Below are 20635 nucleotides of genomic sequence, written 5' to 3' on the forward strand. Positions count from 1 at the left end.
CTGCTGCTAGTCCCAGGCCTTTTGCTCTTTATTTGTATATTCCCATCTCTGTTCGGTGCAGGGTAAGTTGTCCCCAGTGCTTAGCAACCGGCCGCCCAGTGGGATCCCTCAGAAATGCGAATTAACTGAATGAACTGTTTGAACATGTGGGTAATTTCCCTATTCCAATCTGTTTCTTTACACAACTTTTGGCAAATATTCCCACTGTGATATTCTAGAGGCAAAGGTTATATTAGCACAAAGTGTGCGCTGTTATCATCAGGATTCTCTTCAGCTAAGAAAAAACGACCTTATATTTTTAGACAAATATGTCATGACTACAGAGGATATTAAAAGAAAGTCTTTTACCCTAAAATTCATGTCCATATCAAAGACAGAAATCCTAGGGTAATAAACTGGGTACTTTCTAGTATTTACTGAGGCCAACCTTTGCCTTTGAAGTCAGGTTGATTTATGTCTGATTTCTCTGATGATTAAAACAGAACTGTCAGCCCCCAGTGTGCTCTGCTACTGACTGCAGACAGCAATACAGAACAATCTGAAACTTTCCATGTAGATGTGTTCAGACCTTACAAAATAGATAAATCCTTCAAAATAAAATTTTTCGTTTTAGCTACTTAAATTTGGCATGGTAACAATCATGTTTCGTGTCTTAAAGTTGCAACTAAGTATTGTTAGGCTTTTGCAAGTTAAAGACCCACGTGTTTTGATCCGTTTTGCATAATTTTTACCCTGGTTTATTGAAAGTTCACAGTGTGTAGGGCATTGTACTGTGGCATGTTGTTAGAGGAACAAAAGAAGCATTTAGAGGTGATCTCTGCCCTCCTGGAATTTACACAAGGAGGGGAAGAGGCACAGACTTTTGCACGCTCTAGTCCCAGCAATAACTGTTGACTTTTATGCGTAATCAGAAAAGCTTGGCAACGGAAAACGATTTTTTTCTGGGTTTACGAGAACTGAAAAAAAGTTGAAAATGTTATTTGCTTTAACGAAACAATTTACTCTTATGCAACACTAAATTGGGTCAATCAAGCAAATAAAGAAAGAAAGCCTTACTTATAAAACCGCCCGCTCCTGGTTTCACTTCATTGCCTCTGGGGCTCCAAGAGGGGGAAAAATGAAGACTTTGTTGCTGAGCATTTTTCTATTTTTATGTAGTACTGCAGCCTGGGCAAAAGAAAAGCATTATTACATTGGAATTATTGAAACAACTTGGAATTATGCCTCTGACAGTGGGGAAAAGAAACTTATTTCTGTTGACACGTAAGTCACTATTTTTATTGTTTATAAACCAAGTTTATAAATTATCAATTTAAAAATAAAGTCATGAAATATTTATTTAATTTGTTATATACAGAAACTGCAGAATGTGGACTTGAAACCCAAGACACTTTAATAAATGTCCTCTAAGTTCCTGGGGGGTTTTGTTTGTTCGTTGTTTGTTTGTGTGAGAGTGTCCCTGCTCCCACGCCCTTGGTCCCAGGAGCTGTGGGCTTCTTAGGGCCTTGGCAAGTTGTTCCTGCATCTCCCGTCAGTTCCCTTGCTTGTCCATGCAGACGTTCGTTACTCTAAATAATGACTGTATAAAATGTTATGTTTATTATATACCATTTATTGATTATTAGTGGTAAGGATAAATTTTTTCATCCTTTAAAACATCATTTGTAGAAATCAAATACAAGTTTAACAAATACGACTGTGCCTAATATTTGTTGATGACTCTGGACAGTTAACTGATCTCTCTCAGCTTCAGCATCCTGATCTGTAAGATGGAGAAAATTAAAAAACCTTAAAAGGTTGTTTGAAGAGTGGGTGCTTATAAAGCTCTCAATACAGTGCTTAGCACACATGACACGTGCAAAAAATGTGAGATATTGATTATGATGCCCCCCAAAACTCTATGTACTTAACTGTGTTTAGGTTTCAGTTAAAAGACCCCCTATTTCCAGCAATATTTACCATCCGCAGAAACAAGAGTATAGTTGTCCTGAAGTCTGTGGAATGGAAGTTTACCTATGCTGAGGTCTTCACTTTTTTTTCAACCCTCACCCGAGGATATGCTTTTCATTGATTTTGGAGAGAGAGGAAGGGAGAAAGAGAGAAAGAGAGAGAGAAACATTGATGTGAGAGCGAGGCATTGATCAGTTGCCTCCCTGGAATCGAACCCAAAACGTGGGTGTGTGCCCTGACCTGAAATTGAACTTGTGACCCTTTGGTGCTCACGTGGATGCTCTAACCAACTGAGCCACAGCAGCCAGGGCTAAGGTCCTCACTTAATAATGTTAATAAACATTTACCATCAAATTGAAGTTTTGCATTGAAAGGCAATGTTCACTACACTTAGAAACATATTTTAATGGTGATAAAACACAAATGATCCCAATGACCATCAGCTGCTAAGACTGTATCTTTGAAAATAGCTAAACAAGTATGTCAAATTTTATAATTGTTGACTGCTGATAGGCATATACTATTCTTATTAATTCTATGTATGTGTGAAATTTTTCACAGTAAAAAATAAATGCATAGATGATAATACTAATTGTTGTTATTTACTAATATACTGTAAGGGCAGTTCTGGCCTAAAAATAACTCATTGTAAATAAAACTAATAGATTTTGCAATTACATTTTTAAACCTGGTTTTGGGGTAGCACTCTCTTCTTAGGTGTATGACATATTTTCATGGTTTCACCAAAACCATTATTTTGTATGGATTCAGTATTATTTCCCCTGATTAAATGCACTGTAAATTATATGCAGTTTTGGGGAGAAACTAGCACATTAAAAACAATAGATGCATTTTTTTTAAAAAGGTACCGTCCCAACCACCATCCTTCTGCCATTATTCATGATCAAACACCAATCAGCTTTACTGAGCATAAACTAAGTACAAGACGTTGCCCCAGGCGTGCCTCAGCAAAGTAGTCTCTAATTCTCGAACTAGAGAATAGAAGAGAGAGGGAACTTGTTAAGAATTTTTTCTTGGGGGTGGGGTGTGTGTAAGTAAAGCATTTATTTGTTTTTATCCTGTCTGTCCTCAGGAGGTTATGCAACATCGGTTTAATAATCTCCTGTGGCTTCAACATAGCCTAGGGTCATGCAAACTCTAATGGCACTGTCTACTCTGCCTGTGGCTTTTTAAAAACACATCTGAATAGTAAATATTGACTAGCGCTTCAGTAATTTTGCCAATAGTATGCTAAACTCTTCGTATAAATGAGCTTAGGTAGCAATTTTTTGCTTCCTTCTCAGTCTTTGAGGGCCAGCATGCCCGGCTGTCTTAGAAAGGCTGCTGGAACAAAATGCCACCCACTGGGTAGCTTACGAGCAACAGAAATTTAATTCTCACAGTTTGGAGTCTGGGAAGCCCCAGATCAAGGCGCCAGCACGGTCATGTCCTAGTGAGAGCTCGCTCCCTGCGTCACAGCCTTCCCACTGTGTTCTCATCTGGTGAAAGAGGCCAAGGGTCTCTCCGCAGCCTCTTTATAAGGAATCATCCCACCCCTGAGGGCCCCATTCTTATGGCCGAAGCACCTCCCAAAGCCTCAGCTCCTAATACCATCGCCTTAAAGGGTAGGATTTCAACATCTGAATTTGAGGAGAACATAAGCATTCAGGCCGTAACACCAACCCAGCCAGCAAAGGGTGACGGGATCTCACCAGATATAGATGGTATTCCTCATTTTGTGAAGGCTAAAAAGAAGTGGAGACGAACAGGCTGAGAAACAAGATTGAAAGATGCGAGAGGGGAGTTAGGCAGGGAATGAAGTTGATGTTGACCTTGAAGATCTGGGACAATCTAGAGGAAAATATCTACTGAGATGACAGAAAATCCATCCGCTATGTTCACTGCTTGGTCAGTAGTACCTAGAAAATAGGAGACACTAAATAAATATTTGTGAATAAGTAAAAATAAATGAATAAGAGATATATAAAAAGCTAGAAGAAATGATAGGCTGTGCTATAAAAACTTTCACTTGCTCCCAACGTGGACAGAAGGAATTCGCTTTACCCCTTCAAAAATGGTCTTAATTTTTTTATATGATCAAAGAGGTACAATTATTAGCTAAAATACTCTGAAAAAGTCAGTTATAATTATTCATACTCGAAGGTTGCCAAATAAAAAATAGCAAGCGATAGCCAGTGAGGTACAAACACTTTATTCGGGATGGCTGTGTGAAAGAGCTAATTAAGCAGCTGTAGCATTTTACATTTCAAGCTCTGAGATTTATTATCACAGTTGCTCTTTTCATGTTGTGCTGGTGAAGCCAGGCTAGTTGGGGCCAATCCCCCACTGGCTTGTGCTATGGACACCCAGGTTGCAGCTTTGCCTACCAGCTAATTTTTTATTGTTTTCCTTGTGATTTCTGTGTGTAGTAGGCAGAATTTCTTAAATGGTCCCCAAAGATGTCCTATCCTAAATCTCCATGATGTGTTGAGATAAAACTTCCACGATTTATGTTATATTCAATGACAGAGCTGACTTTAAAATACGAAGATGATCTGGGTGGGCCTAACCTAAAGCAAAGAACTCTCCAGGGGAACAGAGGGGGTCAGAGAGATACAAAGAGATCTGAGGATTCAACAAATTTGCTGACTTAAAGATAGAAGGGCCCCTTGAGAAGGAATACGGGAACCTTAAGGAACTGGGAGAGGTGCTCAGCTGACGGCCAGCAAGGAAACAAGATTTCGATCCTATGAACACAAGGAACTGAATTCTGCCAACAGCAAGGATGAGCCAGGAGGAGGTTTCCGCCGCAGAGCCTCTGGGCGAGCACTCGGCTGCCAGCGCAGGGACAGCCTGAGCTGGGACCCAGGCGGCGGTGCCAGACTTCGGCCCCAGGAACTGTGAAATAATAAATGAATGTGGTTTTCAGCTGCTGTGTGATCGTTTGCTGTGACCAATAGAAGACTCATATACTATGTCTCAATTAATGAAGCCAAGACTCCAGAAACTTTTCACACATATTACCCATATTTTAGTAATCATGTATATACATAAACCGAGACCGTATGAGTGCATTATGAATTTATTATCTTACTAAGGCAATATAAACTTTTTAAAATTCCCCTACCATTCAAAACTCACTTCTGGGTCTGACCCTACCAGAAATTATAGAAGTTGGCTATAGGATTATAGACACTGGGGGATGAAAAAGGAAAGATGTGATTACTGAGAGGGGGACATAGCTATTCTAACGAATAGAAGAGAGCATGTTACAACAGTCAACAGGAAGAACTACAATTAAAGTGAATTTATTTTTGGTTCAAAGGGCAACTATAATAGATTCTTTTGATGGAGTATCTGACTGGCAAACTTCCTGCAAGCTTCCAGTAACTGACCCTTTGTCCCCAAGCTGCATCCTTGTAATTAAATAGACATTCCCCAATGACAGTTTGATGTTCATGTGGAGACAGAAATAAACAAATACACCTCCCCCAAAGTATCACATGATGCAAAACACTTCTCAATTTGGTTCACTTGATTTTGTTTCACCACAAGAGATGAGATGTGAGACATATTTTGCATATTGGTATGTATATAAAAATAGTTTCAAATTTTAAAAACCCTGAATATATTATAAGTTCAGATCAAAAGTAATTTTCACCTCCCCCAAATTACTGTATACAAAAAAATCTCAAAGCTTAGGCAATGCTCCTCCTAATTCAGGGAATGATTAATACAAGAGAATTTCAATGCAATAAAAGCATTTTATCAAAGACAACTCTATTTAAATGAAGTCTTAAGAATTTGAGAGCAATTTTGTTTTGCATTTTTAAAATTAAATTTATTGAATGCCATTGATTAATAAAAGTATACAGATTTCAAGTGTACAGTTCTATAATACATCAATGCAATATATTGCATTGTACATTGTTGTTTTTTTTGACAGTATTACAGATGTCTCCCATTTTCTCCCTTTTTGCCCCTCTCCACCCAACGCCCGCCCCACCCCAGGTCTTCTCCACACTATTGTCTGTGCCCATGGGTTATGCATATAGGCATATAAGTTATTTGGTTAATCTCTCCCTGTCCCCTCCCCCCAACACCACCCCCCAATGAGATCTGTTACTCTGATCCATGCATCCTTACCTCTGGCCCTATTCTGTTCATCAGTTTATGTTGTTCATTAGATTCCACTTATAAGTGAGATCATGTGATTTGTCTTTCTCTGACTGGCTTATTTCACTTAGCATAATACTCTCCAGGTCCCTCCATGCTGTCTCAAAGGGTAAGAGATCCTGTTTTACAGCTGCATAGTATTCCATGGTGTAAATGCATCATAGTTTTTTAATCCACTCATCTACTAATGAGCACTTGCGCTGTTTCCAGATCTTAGCTATTGTAAATAACGTTGCTATGAACATAAGGGTGCATATATTTTTTCTGATTTGTGTTTGGGAATTCTTAGGATATATTCCCAGAAGTGGGATCACTGGGTCATAGGCAGTTCCATTTTTAATTTTTTTGAGGAACCTCCACACTGTTTTCCACAGTGGCTGCACCAGTCTGCATTCCCACCAGCAGTGCACCAGGGTTCCCCTTTCCCCACACCCTCGCCAGCACTTGTTGTTTGTTGATGGAGCCATTCTGGCAGGTAAGAGGTGATGCCTCATTGCAGTTTAAATTTGCATCTCTCTGATGATTAGTGACATTGAGCAATTTTTCATATGTCTATTGATCATCTGTATGGTCTTTTTGGTCAAGTGTCTATTCAGGGCCTTCGCCCATTTTCTAATTGGATTGTTTGTCTTCCTGGTGTTGCAGTGTATGAGTTCTTTGTATATTTTGGAAATTAAACCCTTAACAGTTCTATCATTGACAAATATGTCTTCTGATACAGTAGCTCCCTTTTCATTTTGTTGGTGGTTTCTTTTGCTGTGCAGAAACTTTTTAGTTTGGCATAGTTCCATTTGTTATTTTTTTCCTTTGTTTCCCTTGCCCTAGACGATGTATCAGTGAATATACTGCTACATGTGATGTCTGAGATTTACTGCCTATGTTTTCTTCTAGGATTTTTATGGTTTTGAGAGTTACATTTAAGTTTTTTATCCATTTTGACTTTATTCTTGTGTATGGTATAAGTTGGTGGTCTAGTTTCATTTTTTTGCATGTACCTGTCCAATTTTCCCAACACCATTTATTGAAGAGACTGTCTTTACTCCATTGTATGCTCTTACTGACTTTGTCAAATATTAATTGGTCATATTGACATGGGTTGATTTCTGGGGTCTCTGTCTATTCCATAGGTCTGTATGCCTATTCTTGTGCCAGTACAAGATTGTTTTGATTACAATGGCTTTGTAGTATAGTTTGATATCTGGTATTGTGATTCCTCCAACTTTGTTGTTCTTTCTCAAGTTTGCTCTGGCTATTTAGGGTCTTTTTTAGTTCCATATAAATTTTTGGAATATTTTATGTAGATGTGAAATATGCCCTTGGTATTTTAATAAGGATTGTGTTGCATCTGTAGATTGCTCTGGGTAGTATAGACATTTTTAATGATGTTAATTCTTCCAATCCATGAACACAGTATATGCTTCCACTTTTTTGTGTCTTCCTCTATTTCCTTTTCAATATCCTATACTTTTCAAAGTATAGGTCTCTTACCTCCTTGGTTAAGTTTTTCCCAGGTATCTTATTTTTTTGTTGTTGTTGCTGTGGTAAATGGGATTTTCTTTAAGTTTCTCTTTCTGAGGGTTCATTATTGGTGTATAAAAATGCCATCAATTTCTGGGTGTTAATTTTATATCCTGCTATTTTGCCGAATTTATTTATTATATCTAGCAGGTTTTTGGTGGAGGTTTTAGGGTTTTCTATGTATGATATTGTGTCATATGTGAATAATGACAGTTTTACTTCCTCCTTTCCAATTTGGATGCCTTTTATTTCTTATTCTTGTTTAATCGCTGTGGCTAGAACTTCCAGTACTATGTTAAATAAGAGAGGTGAAAGCCGACATCCCTGTCTTGTTCCTCATCTTAAGGGAAACACTTTTAGTTTTTGCCCATTTAGTATGATGCTGGCTGTAGATGTGTCATAGATAGCCTTTATTATGTTGAGGTATGATCCCTTTATTCCAACTTTGCTGAGCGTTTTATCATAAGCAGGTGCTGGATTTTGTTGAATGTTTTTTCTGCATCTATTGATATGATCATGTGGCTTTTATCCTTCATTTTGTTTATGTGATGTATCACGTTTATTGATTTTCAAATATTGAACCATCCTTGCATCCCTGAAATAAAATCCAATTGGTCATAGTGTGTGATCTTTTTAATGTAGATCTGGCTTGCTAATATTTTGTTGAGGATTTTAGCATCTATGTTCATCAGGGATATTAGCCTATAATTCTCTTTCTTTGTAATGTCTCTATCTAGTTTTGGAATTAGGATAATGCTGGCCTCTTAAAAAAAGCTTGGAAGTCTTCCCTTCTCTTGATTTTTTGGAATAGTTTGAGTAGGATTGGTGTTAATTCTTCTTTGACTGTTTGGTAAAAGTTACTTGTGAAACCATCTGGTTGAGGGCTTTTGTTTGCTGGGAGTTTTTTTTATTACTGCTTCAATTTTATAGTTATTACTAGCTTATTCAAGTTTTCTGCTTCTTCTTGATTGAGTTTTGGCAGATTGTATGTTTCTAGGAATTTGTCCATTTCTCTCAGGTTGTCCAGTTTGTTGGCATATAGATAAATGTTCAAAGTATTTTCTTACACACCACTGTAGCTCTGTGATGTCAGTTCTTATTTTGCCTCTTTCATTTCTGATTTTATTTATGTCGGTCCTCTCTCTTTGTTTCTTGGTAAGTCTGGCTAAAGGTTTATCAATCTTGTTCATCTTTTCAGAGAACCAGCTGGCTCTTGGTTTCATTGATATTTTGTTTATTTGTTTCAGTCTCTATGTCATTTATTTCCACTCTGATCTTCATTATTTCCTTCCTTTTACTTACTCTGGGCTTTTCTTGTTCTCTTTCTAATTATTTTAGTTGCAGGGTTAGATAGTTTATTAGAGATTTTTCTTGTTTTTTGAGGTAGGCCTGTAATGCTAAGAACTTCCCTCTCAGAACTGCTTTTGCTGTGTCCCATAGATTTTAGATTGTTGTGTGTTCATTTTCATTTGTTTCCAGGAAGTTTCTTATTTCTTCCTTGATCTCATTGGTAATTCATTTATTGTTTAATAACAAACTATTTAGTCTCCATGTATTTGAATGTTTTTGAGCTTTTTTTATTGCAGTTGACTTCTAGTTTCATGCCATTGTGATCCGAGAAGATGCTTGATATGATTTCAATTTTCTTGAATTTGTTAAGACTTATTTTGTGTCCTAATATGTGGTCTATCTTTGAGAATGTCCCATGTGCACTTGAGAAGAATGTGTACTCTGCTGCTTTGAGATGACATATTTGGTAAATATCAATTAAATCCATCTGATCTAGTGTGTCGTTTAAGGCTGCTGTTTCCTTGTTGACTTTTTTTATCTAGATGACCTATCCAGTGATGTCAGTGGGGTGTTAAAGTTCCCTACTATGAGTGTATTGCTATCAATATCTCCCTTAAAATCTTCCAGAAGTTATTTTCTGTTTTGGATGCTTCTATATTGGGTGCGTATATGTTTACCAGGGTTATATCTTGTTGTTGGATTGATCCCTTTAGTATTATGTAGTGACCTTCTTTGTCTCTTGTTATGGCCTTTGTTTTTAAGTCTATTTTGTCAGATATGAGTATCGCTACCTTACCTTTTTATTTCATTTTCATGGTGTATTTTTTTACATCCCTTTACTTTCAGTCTGTGTCAATCTTTTGTTCTGAGGTGAGTCTCTTATAGACAGCATATATATGAGTCATGTTTTCTTATCCATTCAGCTACCCTATGCTTTATTGGAGCATTTAATCCACTTACATTTAATGTTATTATGAAAGGTACTTATTTATTGCCATTTTTCCCTTTTGCCTATGTTTCTCTGTCTCTTGATTCCTTCTTCTTCTTACAGCAGCCCCTTTAACATTTCCTGCAATGCTGGTTTGGTGATAATGTACTCCTTTAGCCTTTTTTGGTCTGGGAAGCTTTTTATTTCTCCTTCAATTCTAAATGATAGCTTTGCTGGATAGAGTAGTCTTGGGTTCAAGTCCTTGCTTTTCATTACTTTCAGTACTTCATGCCAATCCCTTCTGGCCTGAAGTGTTTTTGCTGAGAAATCAGCTGACATTCTAATGGGTACTCCCTTATAGGTAACTTTCTGTCTCTCTCTTGCTGTCTTTAAGATTCTTTCTTTGTCTTTAATGTTTGTCATTTTGATTATGATATGTTTTGGAATGGGTCTCTTTGGGTTCATATTGATTGTAACTCTGTGCTTCCTGAATTTGTGTGACTTTCTCCTTCACCAGGTTAGGGAAATTTTCTGTTATTTTTTCTTTACACAGGTTCTCTATTTCTTGCTCACTTTCTTCTCCTTTTGTTACCTCTATGATGCATATGTTGCTACTGTTCTGTTGTCCCAAATTTTCCTTAACCTATCCTTCTGCCTTTTAATTCTTTTTTCTTCTTGCTGCTCCAATTGTGTGTGTTTTTCTACCTTGTCTTCCAAGTCACTAATTTAATCTTCTGCCTCACTTAATCCACTTTTGACTCCTTCCAGGGTTTTCTTGATGTCAGATATGTTATTCTTCATTTCCAATTGATTCTTATTTATGGTTTCTATTTCTTGTTCCATGCTGTTGTAGTTACCATTGAGTTTCTTGAAATTCTCACTGTGTTCCTTCAGCATCCTCATAACCATTGCTTTTTGAACTCTATAGCTGATAAATTGCTTGCCTTCATTTTGTTTAGCTCTCTTTCTGGAGTTTCATCATTTTCTTTCATTTAGGGGTTGTTTCTTTGTCTCCCCATTTTTTTCTCCCTTTATATTTGTTTTTATGTGTTATATCAAACTGCCATGCCTCCCAGTCTTCATGGGGTGGCCTTATGTAGTAAGTGTTTTATAGGACCCAGAAGTACAGTCTCTTAGATATTCTGAGCTGGGTGCTCTAAGAATGTTCTTTGTTTGAGTTATTTGGGCTCTCCTGTTGTGATTGGGTCTTGAATGTTGTTGTCCCATTCATGGGTAGGATCTCCTCTCAGGCCGGCTGACTGTGAGGCTCACCCCCAAGCACGACATGTGAGCTGTTGTGCAGGTGCTGGCAGAACAAAACAGAACACAACACAACACAACAAAACAAGAAGCAAAACAAAAAACATACACAAGACCCCTACAGCAACAACAAAAGCAACCACAAAAGAAGAGAGAACTAGGAAGGAAAAAAGAGAACAATAATAGAAGACAAAATATATATGAGAAGAAAAAAGAGGGAGGAAAAAGAAATATGAAAGGGCAGAGATGAAAGAAAGAAAATAAGAATAAAAAATAAGGGAAAGATGCCCAGCCTGTGTGGCTCAATGGTTGAACGTAATGCCACATAGGAAGAGGTCCCTAGTCCTATTCCCAGTCAGGGCACATGCCCAGGTTTCAGGCTTGATCCCCAGTAGGGGGCGTGCAGGAGGCAGCTGATCGGTGTGGATGCATTGACGTTTCTCTCTCTCTCTCCCTTCCTTTCTCTGTAAAAATCAATAAAAAACATATTAAAAAAATAGAGGAAGGAAATGGTATAAAAGAAAAGAGGAAGAAAAAATCATGAAAAGGAAAATAGAGCAGAAAAAGCAGAGAGACAAAAATAAGAAAAGGAAAAAGGAAGATGAACCAGGAGAAAGAAGAAAAAAATAGAGCAAGAAAAGGGAAGAGAAAAATTAGATCCATGAAAGAAAAACAGAGACTAAAAACAACAAATCAATAAAGAAGAGAGATAAAGGAGATAAAGAAAAGGAAGTGAAATGGTTTCTTCTCAGCAGCACTGAGCGCCTCCTGGGAGCCTCTTTGGGTCCTGCTCTCCTAATGACAGGCTGACTGTTCTCTCTGCCAGGTCTGGACTTCGTGGGCAGTACTTAGGTGCTAACCACCGTCAGACACTGTCCTACTTTGGTTCTCAGCAACCTGTTTGAAGCTTCCAGGGTTTCCACTGTTGATGTCTGTCTCCACAGGACCTGGCTGGGTACAGGAGGGGCCAAACTGCACTCTAAGGGGTTTGTTAGCAGCATGGGGTCCAGGGATCGGTCAGCAAATGTCCCCAGGTTCTCCAGGCTCAGGCTCCACCTGCCTTCATCTGCCAGCAGGCAGTCAATTTTAATCACTAAAAAGTCTGTTTCTGAAAGGTTTTAGGCGGAATCGGGAATATAGACCTCTGGGTCTTCTGTGAGGGGGCTGCTGTTCAGATTTCAGGGAAAGCGATGGGTGTGTTTCCCCCTCCCAGAGCTGCTCCTCTGAAAGTGTGGGAATATTTCCCTGCCCTCTGCTGGGTGCGGATCCTCGAATGCAGTCCAGTGGGATAAACTGGATCCTGGGAGTTTGTATCAGCTCTCCCGTGATAGGGAAGCACCAGTCAGGTTCCCAGGACAGTGCAGTGGATGTCCCCACCCCCAAGCCAGTCACTGATGCTCCCTGAGGCTGCCCAAGCCGGTAGTCTTGGCCTCTGCTGCTGCCTCCTCTGCAAGGGCAGAGATGCAGGGTGAGGCAGGCTGGGCTCCTGAGGGTGGGGAGAGCTGCACCACCCAGGGTGCAGGTTTTTTCTTCCTCCTGAGCTGTGGCTGTGCCTCCCAGGAAAACCGGCCGTTTGGGTTGGGGGAGGGCGGGGTGTGACCAAATGCAGGACTCCTGGCCGCTGCTTTTCCACGTCACCCCACAACGCTTCCCACCCCAGCCTCTCTCTCCTCGGATACCTTCAGTCCGCACCGCCCTCCCTCCAGCAGAGCCTCGGGTGAGAAGCTGCAAACAGAAGTCCTGTGCTCTGGGTTTTTAAAAAGCAAAACAAAAACAAGCTTTCTCTCCAATCAACTGCAGTCTCCCTGGTGACCAGCAGCCCTGCCTCCTTTCCTGGCTGGATGCTCCGAGGGCTGCTGGTCTGGCTCTGGTGCCCCAGGCCTCAGCCTCCCCAGGGAAAAGCCCCTCCCATAGCTGAGCGCTCCCTGCTCCTGGCCTCCTGCCCCTCTCCCACCTCGCCCTTCCTACAGTCTCCAGGGGGTTTCTGTCCTTCCCTGATGTAAGCCTCCTCCTCAGCTGGACCTCAGTTGGAAATTGCCAGTGAACATTTCCCAATTTCATTTTATTTCCAGTCTGGCCCTGGGAGGAGATGCAGGAAAGCTCGGCCTATGCTGCTTCCATCTTCTCCCTCCACTGAGAGCTATTTTTAAACTTTGGCCCCAGTAAGATGTATATGAATAGGGCATGGTAGAACACAGATTAGAATATATATATGTGTGTGTGTGTATAAATTATATATATATAAAATCATCAGGACCAATCTCCTAGCAATAGGAGTGTGTACCACTCTGGAGAAAATTTACTCTGAGGTTTGGATAGACCCTGTGAGATGGAGTGGCTCAGGTTCACCGAGTGGTCCAGGTCCTTCTGGTGGGCCAGAGAGGGCTTGAGGGGCTGCTCTGTGGGCTCTGCAGCTGCAGCTGTGTGTCTGACCAGAACTGTACTCTGCTGAGCTCCTGTCAGCCCATGGGCTGCGTGAATCTGCTTGTCTCTCAGTGGTCTTCACTGCCTCAGAATTTTGCTGTTGTTAAAACACCTATATATTAAGACCCCTCCATTGCTACTCATGCTGCAATTTGGGGAGGAAATCCACCCCACCCCCCACCCCCGTCCTGCTGTTTTTCCAGCACTTCAAGGACCTTGAAGTCTCTCCTGTTTTGTTCTAACAAAGTGGAAAATGCAACAATCAGAAAATGAAAACAAATAGGAGAAATGAAGGCATGAACATGGATTTGCCAGTCCATACTGGGTACTAAATATATCACTTCTTTATTTTTCTAATTTTCTGCTTAACCCTCTTAGCACCAGGATTGGGGAAGGAGACCCCATCTCATTTGTTTTTAAGTGGACATTTTGAGAATCCTGGGGTTTACACAATCCAGGAAAACTGGGGTATTTGGTATATGATAAAACTATGAGATACTCATTGTCAAAGCCCTCGGTCAAGCCAGAGCACAATGGCTCTGCTGTTACCAAGACCTGCTCCTGCTGCCCAAACAGCCCCCAGGGCCACACAGCCACGCTCCTTGGCTCCAGCCCTCGGGCTCAATCTGCTGCCCCCACGCAAACCCACCCGCAGAGGCCGGCCACTCCCAGACCTGGCCTGGAAACACACCTCTGCCTCTCTGTCCCTCCATCTCGAGTTTTCCCACCACCTCTGCGACTGGGCAGCTGAGAGCCTTTGCCTTTACTGTGGAGCCTCCAGGACTCAAGCTACCAAAGGAGCACGGAGCAGCATGAGAAACACGGGTGGGCGCGTGGGGCTCCTTAGTAAATGCAGATGCCTGAACCCCACCCAGATGCAGAGAATCAGAAACAATGAGTTTGGGGCTCAGGAACTTGCATTTTATCAAGGTCCTCAGTAGATTCCTATGCACATTAAACTTAAGAAAACTTTGGCTAGAACCTTAGATTTTTTAAAAACTAGGTCTTTAAACTCCAGCAATGAAAGTGCAGATCTCCCAGACAAGCCGTACTCTTGTCTCGAAGAAAGGAAGGGAAAATGTCTCTCACTCTTTCCAATGAGCTCACAGCTGAGGGAACAAGATGATGTTTATTCCTCAACCCAGTTATTTGGGCCCCATGGGGGATGAGTGGAAAATGGTAAGGCATCGAAAGTCCCTGAGACAAAAGTAGTCAACACACACACACACACACACACCCCACAAACACAGACCCCAGATCATCAGCCTGAGTGTGAGCAGCTCTTACCCTCCTGGAGAAGACCTTGGGTGCTTGGTGGTGAGGTGCTTGCCAAAGTCCCCTTTGAAGTGGGTCCTCCCAAACCACTAGATGGCAGTGCCCACAGCTCCCACTGAGCTATCTGTTCCAAAGTTTGAATACCAAACTCTCTTTTCTTTTCTTTTTTTTCTTCCTGACTACTATTTACTTTGCTTATATTTTTAGGAGAGTTTTAAGTGACTATTAATCAGCCACTAATAAGAATATAAACATTCAATGTTCAAGAATTCTTGGTAGCAAGGGATTAAAAAAACAAAGGGCCTGGCCGGGCGTGGCTCAGCCGTTGAGCATCGACCTAGGATCCAGGCGATTGGGGTTTGATTCCCGTCAGGGCATATGCCCGGGTTGCGGGCTTGATCCCCAGTCGGGGGCATGCTGATCAATGACTCTCTCATCATTGATGTTTCTATCTCTCTCTCTCTCCTTACCTCTCTCTAAAATCAATAAAGATATATTTTTTAAAAAAACAAAAAACATAAGGGTAATTTGAAGCCAGAGGTAATTTTAAAATCCACACACATTGCCTGGCCAGCGTGGCTCAGCAGTTGAGCATCGACCTAAGATCCAGGAGGTCGCTGTTCGATTCCCAGTCAGGGCACATGCCCAGGTTGCGGGCTCAATCTCCAGTAGGGGGCAGGCAGGAGGCAGCCAATCAATGACTCTCTCATCATTGATGTTTCTCTCTCTCTCCCTCTCCCTTCCTCTCTCTGAAATTAAAAAATACACATATTTTTTAAAAACCCACACACATTGCACACATCATTCCAACCTTGATTAAGTGCTACTAAAAGAAATAAAGATGATAGAATTAATTTAACATCATTAATTTTACTTTATTTAGGAAACAATATAGATAAACAAATATCCAAATTGATTGCTTATAAACTCCAACTTTTCCAGTAGCTGAAAGAGGTATACCATAATTGAGAAATGCCTTAACTGCTTTATCTTAATATTTCATTTTAATTTTATATTCTATTCCATAATTTCTGTGTTCTAATATAAAAATCTTGTAGGAAATACTCTGGTAAGATGCATCATATTTTTATGGCACCTTCAGAGGTGGTTCTCTGCCACATACGTGATGTGGGACACCTCACATAATTAAAGTAACAGGGCTAAGTGCCAGCTCTCCTCTTCGTTTTTTGGAGACACCCCCACAATAATAGGCAAACATTTAATGTGATATGGTCATTAATTTCTCTTAACTATAATGCTACCCCCAGATATGAAGGCTTCTTACAGAGTGACTGTCTTCTTTTCTTTTGCAGAGAACACTCCAATATCTATCTTCAAAATGGCCCCAATAGAATTGGAAGAGTATACAAGAAGGCCCTTTATCTTCAATACACAGATGGAACCTTTACGACTACAATAGAAAAACCTGCGTGGCTGGGGTTTTTAGGCCCTATTATCAAAGCAGAAACTGGAGATACCGTTTATGTACACTTAAAGAACTTTGCCTCCAGGCCCTACACCTTTCATTCCCATGGGATAACTTACTATAAGGAACATGAGGGTAAGTTCAGCTCATACTCTATCTGGAATTTCACTTTTCAGGAGGAACACTTTTAACTTCTAAGACAATGAACTTCACTCCTAGATAAGACCTATAACTATACTGTTTAGCTTTAAACTATTTTATTCATAAGTACTTTGGTTCATCATAATGATGCCGTGTTCCTCTTGGGAGTACTTGTTTGTGTAAAGTGTGAACATGATGGGATTTCTGGGCAGACACATAGTGAGAGGCAGTGAGAGCTGGGACGTCCCTCCCAGTGCCCAACTTCTTTCCAGCCGAAGGGTCAGAATAAGAAAAATAAGCAGTGAGAATAAGGCCTAGAAAAGATAAAAATCCAGAAGGAAGAAACAGGACTCAAGACGGAGATTGTCTTATCTTTGAAGATAGTAAACATACTGTGGCCATCGTCACCTCCCGCCCTAACTCTGAGTAAAGTGATGCAGCTAAGGCAGCATGGGCACTGTCCTACACCAGCCAAACGGCGCACGTGGCTGCATGACCCCAGAGTCACATCTGAGACACAATTAAGCAAAAGGTCATTGAAATGTAGGACCTGGAAGCCTTGGGTTTGGTGATGGTCACCTCATCCATAGTACTGGATGATGACAATGATGATGAAAATATTGGGGTTTTGTTATGGTTAACAGCAAGGACATCGAAACTGATAGACCAAGGTTCTAGTGCAACCTTGTCTGTTACTGGCTGAAAACCTTGGGCAAGTTACTTAAATTCTCTGTGCTTCAGTTTCCTCATGTATAAAATAGAGACAGCGATAGTACATAGTAATATCTCAATAAATGTCAGCTATGATCATAAGCAAAAATGCTGAGGCCATTATACAGTTCATTGAAATTGTAAGGATCAAGTCTGAAAATTAAGATAAAATTAGATTTGATTAGTTACTAGTCTGTTAAGTGTTATTGTTTTAGAAGATGAATGTTTTAATCACATATATTTCTTTCTTTTTCTGAACCCAACAATTACATTCATAGCATAGAGGCTGACTATCACCTTATTTCTTTTTTATAATTTTATAGTATATTAGGCTACTAATAATTTTTAAAGTATGATAATTGTATTGTAGCTATGTTTAAAAAAGAGTTATCTTTTAGAGATACATTCTTGAGTATTTATAATGAAATGATATGATGTCTGGGATTTGTGTTAAAGTAAATAGTTGGTGATGGACATAAGAGTGCGTGGGATATAGATGAAACAAGGCTGGTCTTGAGTTGGTCATTGCTGAAGCTGGGTTAATGGGTACATGGAGGATCGTCATGTTATTCTCTCAACATGGGTATGTTTGGAAATTTACAAAACTGAAAGTAAAACAAACAAACAAAAAATCCCATGGTCACTTCAAGGGGAAAAATCTGATATCATATAAAAAGCTTTAAATTATAGGAGAGGCTAGCCTTTTGGTTCATACTTCCATATCATGACCCTAGGTAGGGCAAGAGGGTTCTTTAAATTACAAACCAAACGTCCCTATGCTGCTGACATATCTATTACTGCTCCCTGAAGACTCAGTCGGGTATGAAAAATAATGATGAAATTTTCTGTGAAGCTTCCAAACACTCTAGCCCCTCATTCCTCTATGTTCAAATAGGACATCACTGCATCCCCAATGGGACACATACTAGATGTTGAATAAATGTCTGTTGAATAAATTAGTAAACAGCTATTCCCTCATTTAAGTGCAAACACATTCAATTTGCAGTTTCATTGCATGTTGCTTCCCAGGAGCCATCTACCCTGATAACACCACAGATTTCCATAAAGCGGATGACAAAGTATCTCCAGGCCAGCAGTACACATACAAGTTGCATGCCACCCAAGAACAAGGCCCCGCTGAAGAAGATGGCAATTGTGTGACCAGAATCTACCACTCCCACATTGATGCGCCAAGAGATATTGCCTCAGGACTCATCGGACCTTTAATACTCTGTAAAAAAGGTACATTGTCTCACTATTGCTCAGAATATATGACCAAAAGACAAGAGATGAGGAGGCAGTTTGTTTTTAAAACATAAGTCGAGTCTTCTGTGTTGTGATTGAGTAGATAAGGCAGAGAAGCAGTGAGCCTAGAAAAAAGGGCAGGGGAGAGAGAGCAAGGCAGGAGAAGAAGGGATAAATGGACCAGGGGGTCACACATGTTGCTCCAGGGAACAGGTTTGCTGTACCTAACTTCACAGTGGTGTTGAAGACAGGTATGACTTTACCAAATGTGATCCCGTAGCGGCACTCCATGGTGATATGGCCTGTGGTTATCTGTCTTGTGTTGGTAAATACAATATCATAGTAACTATTTCTAACCTCATGGAAAAGACAACAAAGGTCAAGAGCTTGTCATTTAATTCTTATTTGAACAATCATTAGTTACCATCAAGGGATTGTCTTGGCTTGTGGCTAGATGAACCAGAAAATAGACACACAACTTTGAACTAGCATTTGCCAAAGCGCATTTAATAGTTGTGTGGTTAGTGACCAGCCAGAATGTGAGTGCCTGCCAAGCCCAGAACACTGAACATTAAACTTCTTAAGTGTTTCCAGTTCTGTAAAATAGGAACAACTAGTCCAGATTTGTGGATTATTAGGAAAATAAATTATAAAAAATTTTGAAACTATCAGTTACATGTTAAAATAGATGCTAAAGATTAGGTTCTACTAAAATAGCAATTTTTATTTCAGGTTCTCTGGATAAAGAAAAAGAAAAAAATATTGACCAAGAATTTGTAGTGATGTTTTCTGTGGCGGATGAAAATTTCAGCTGGTACCTAGATGACAACATTAAAACCTACTGCTCCGAACCAGAGAAAGTTGACAAAGATGATGAAGACTTCCAGGAGAGCAACAGAATGTATTGTAAGACTGCCAAAGATACGTTAAGTTTATCATGTTGCTCTTGGCCCATTAATTCTGCTAGCTTTATCCCTGCATGTGAATAAGTAGTTACTAATCTGTGGCTCTGATAACAACTTCACATTCAGCTAAACACGTCAATTCAAAACTCTAAGACTCACCAAATTGTTCCCAAACCGCTAGGGAGAAAACATCATCAAATATGGATTAATGTATATGTATGTCATATTTCTATATTTATTATCCTCCATACTCCTAAAAATTATTTGAGGCAGCCTAAAATTATTAAACTTAAATGCTTAAAATTATGCTTATATCATAAAGCATTGAACTATATTTAGGAAAATAGTTTGAAAAGGTATTTCTTCTATGCTTACATTGTCCCGCCTCACTTTGCATCATTTTTTCTATAATTCAGTTCACTTTATTTCTTCTAGAAATGTTTTCTTTTTTTTTTAATTTATCTTTATTATTGAAAATATTACAGATATCCCCCCTTTTTCCCCCCACTGATCCCCTCCACTACACATCCCCCCCACCAGGCCTTCCCCATACTACTCTCTGTGTCCATGGGTTATGCTATATGCATAGAAGTTCTTTGATTAATCTCTCCCCATCCACTCCCCCACCCCGCCTTCCTGCTGAGATCCCTCAGTCTATTTCATGCTTCTATGTCTCTGGATCTATTTTGTTCCTCAGTCTATTTTATTAGATTCCACATATAAGTGAGATCATGTAAAACTGAATCAGGAAGAATCAGAAAACCTGAATAGGCCAATGACAAATGATGAAATTGAAGCAGCAATAAAAAAAAAAAAAACTCCCAGCAAACAAAAGCCCTGGTCCCGATGGCTTCACAGGGGAGCTTTCTAATTCTTTAAATTGTAAGTTTAGATAGTTTATTAAAAATTTTTATTCCTTTTTTGAGGTAGGCCTGTAGTGCTATGAAGTTCCCTCTTAGGACTGGTTTCGCTGTGTCCCATAGATTTTGGGTAGTTGTGTGTTTATTTTCATTTGTTTCCAGGAAGTTTTTTATTTATTTCTTGATCTCTTTGGTAACCTATTCATTGTTTAATAACGTTATTTAGCTTGCATGTGTTTAAATGTTTTTTAACATTTTTATTGTAGTTGATTTCTAATTTCATGCCACTGTGGTCCGAGAAGATGCTTGATATGATTTCCATCTTCTTGAACTTATAGAGACTTGTTTTGTGTCCTGACATGTCTATCTTTGAGCATGACCCATGTGCACTTGAGAGGAATGTATATTATGCAGCTTTGGGGTGAAATGTTCTGTAAATATTAATTAAATCCATCTGATCTAGTGTGTCATTTAGTCACTGTTCCTGTGTTGACTTTTTGCCTGGAAGATCTATCCAGTGAAGTCA

The 20635-nt window shown here is 39.7% G+C and overlaps 1 protein-coding gene across 2 annotated transcripts in view; it reads left to right on the forward strand.

Moving 5' to 3' along the window:
• Positions 1–834: 834 nt before the first annotated feature.
• Positions 835–20635, forward strand: part of LOC308557556 (ceruloplasmin) — a 77396-nt gene continuing 57595 nt past the window's right edge. For both annotated transcript variants that reach the window (XM_081138109.1, XM_081138110.1), the window contains exons 1-4: positions 835–1263; positions 16135–16382; positions 18129–18341; positions 19077–19250. In XM_081138109.1, coding sequence (XP_080994235.1) covers positions 1118–1263; positions 16135–16382; positions 18129–18341; positions 19077–19250 — 781 coding nt within the window. In that variant the 5' untranslated portion in view covers positions 835–1117. The remainder of the gene's footprint in view (positions 1264–16134; positions 16383–18128; positions 18342–19076; positions 19251–20635) is intronic.

This window comes from Miniopterus schreibersii, assembly GCF_964146895.1.
Source record: "Miniopterus schreibersii genome assembly, chromosome: 5".
NCBI lineage: Eukaryota > Metazoa > Chordata > Mammalia > Chiroptera > Miniopteridae > Miniopterus > Miniopterus schreibersii.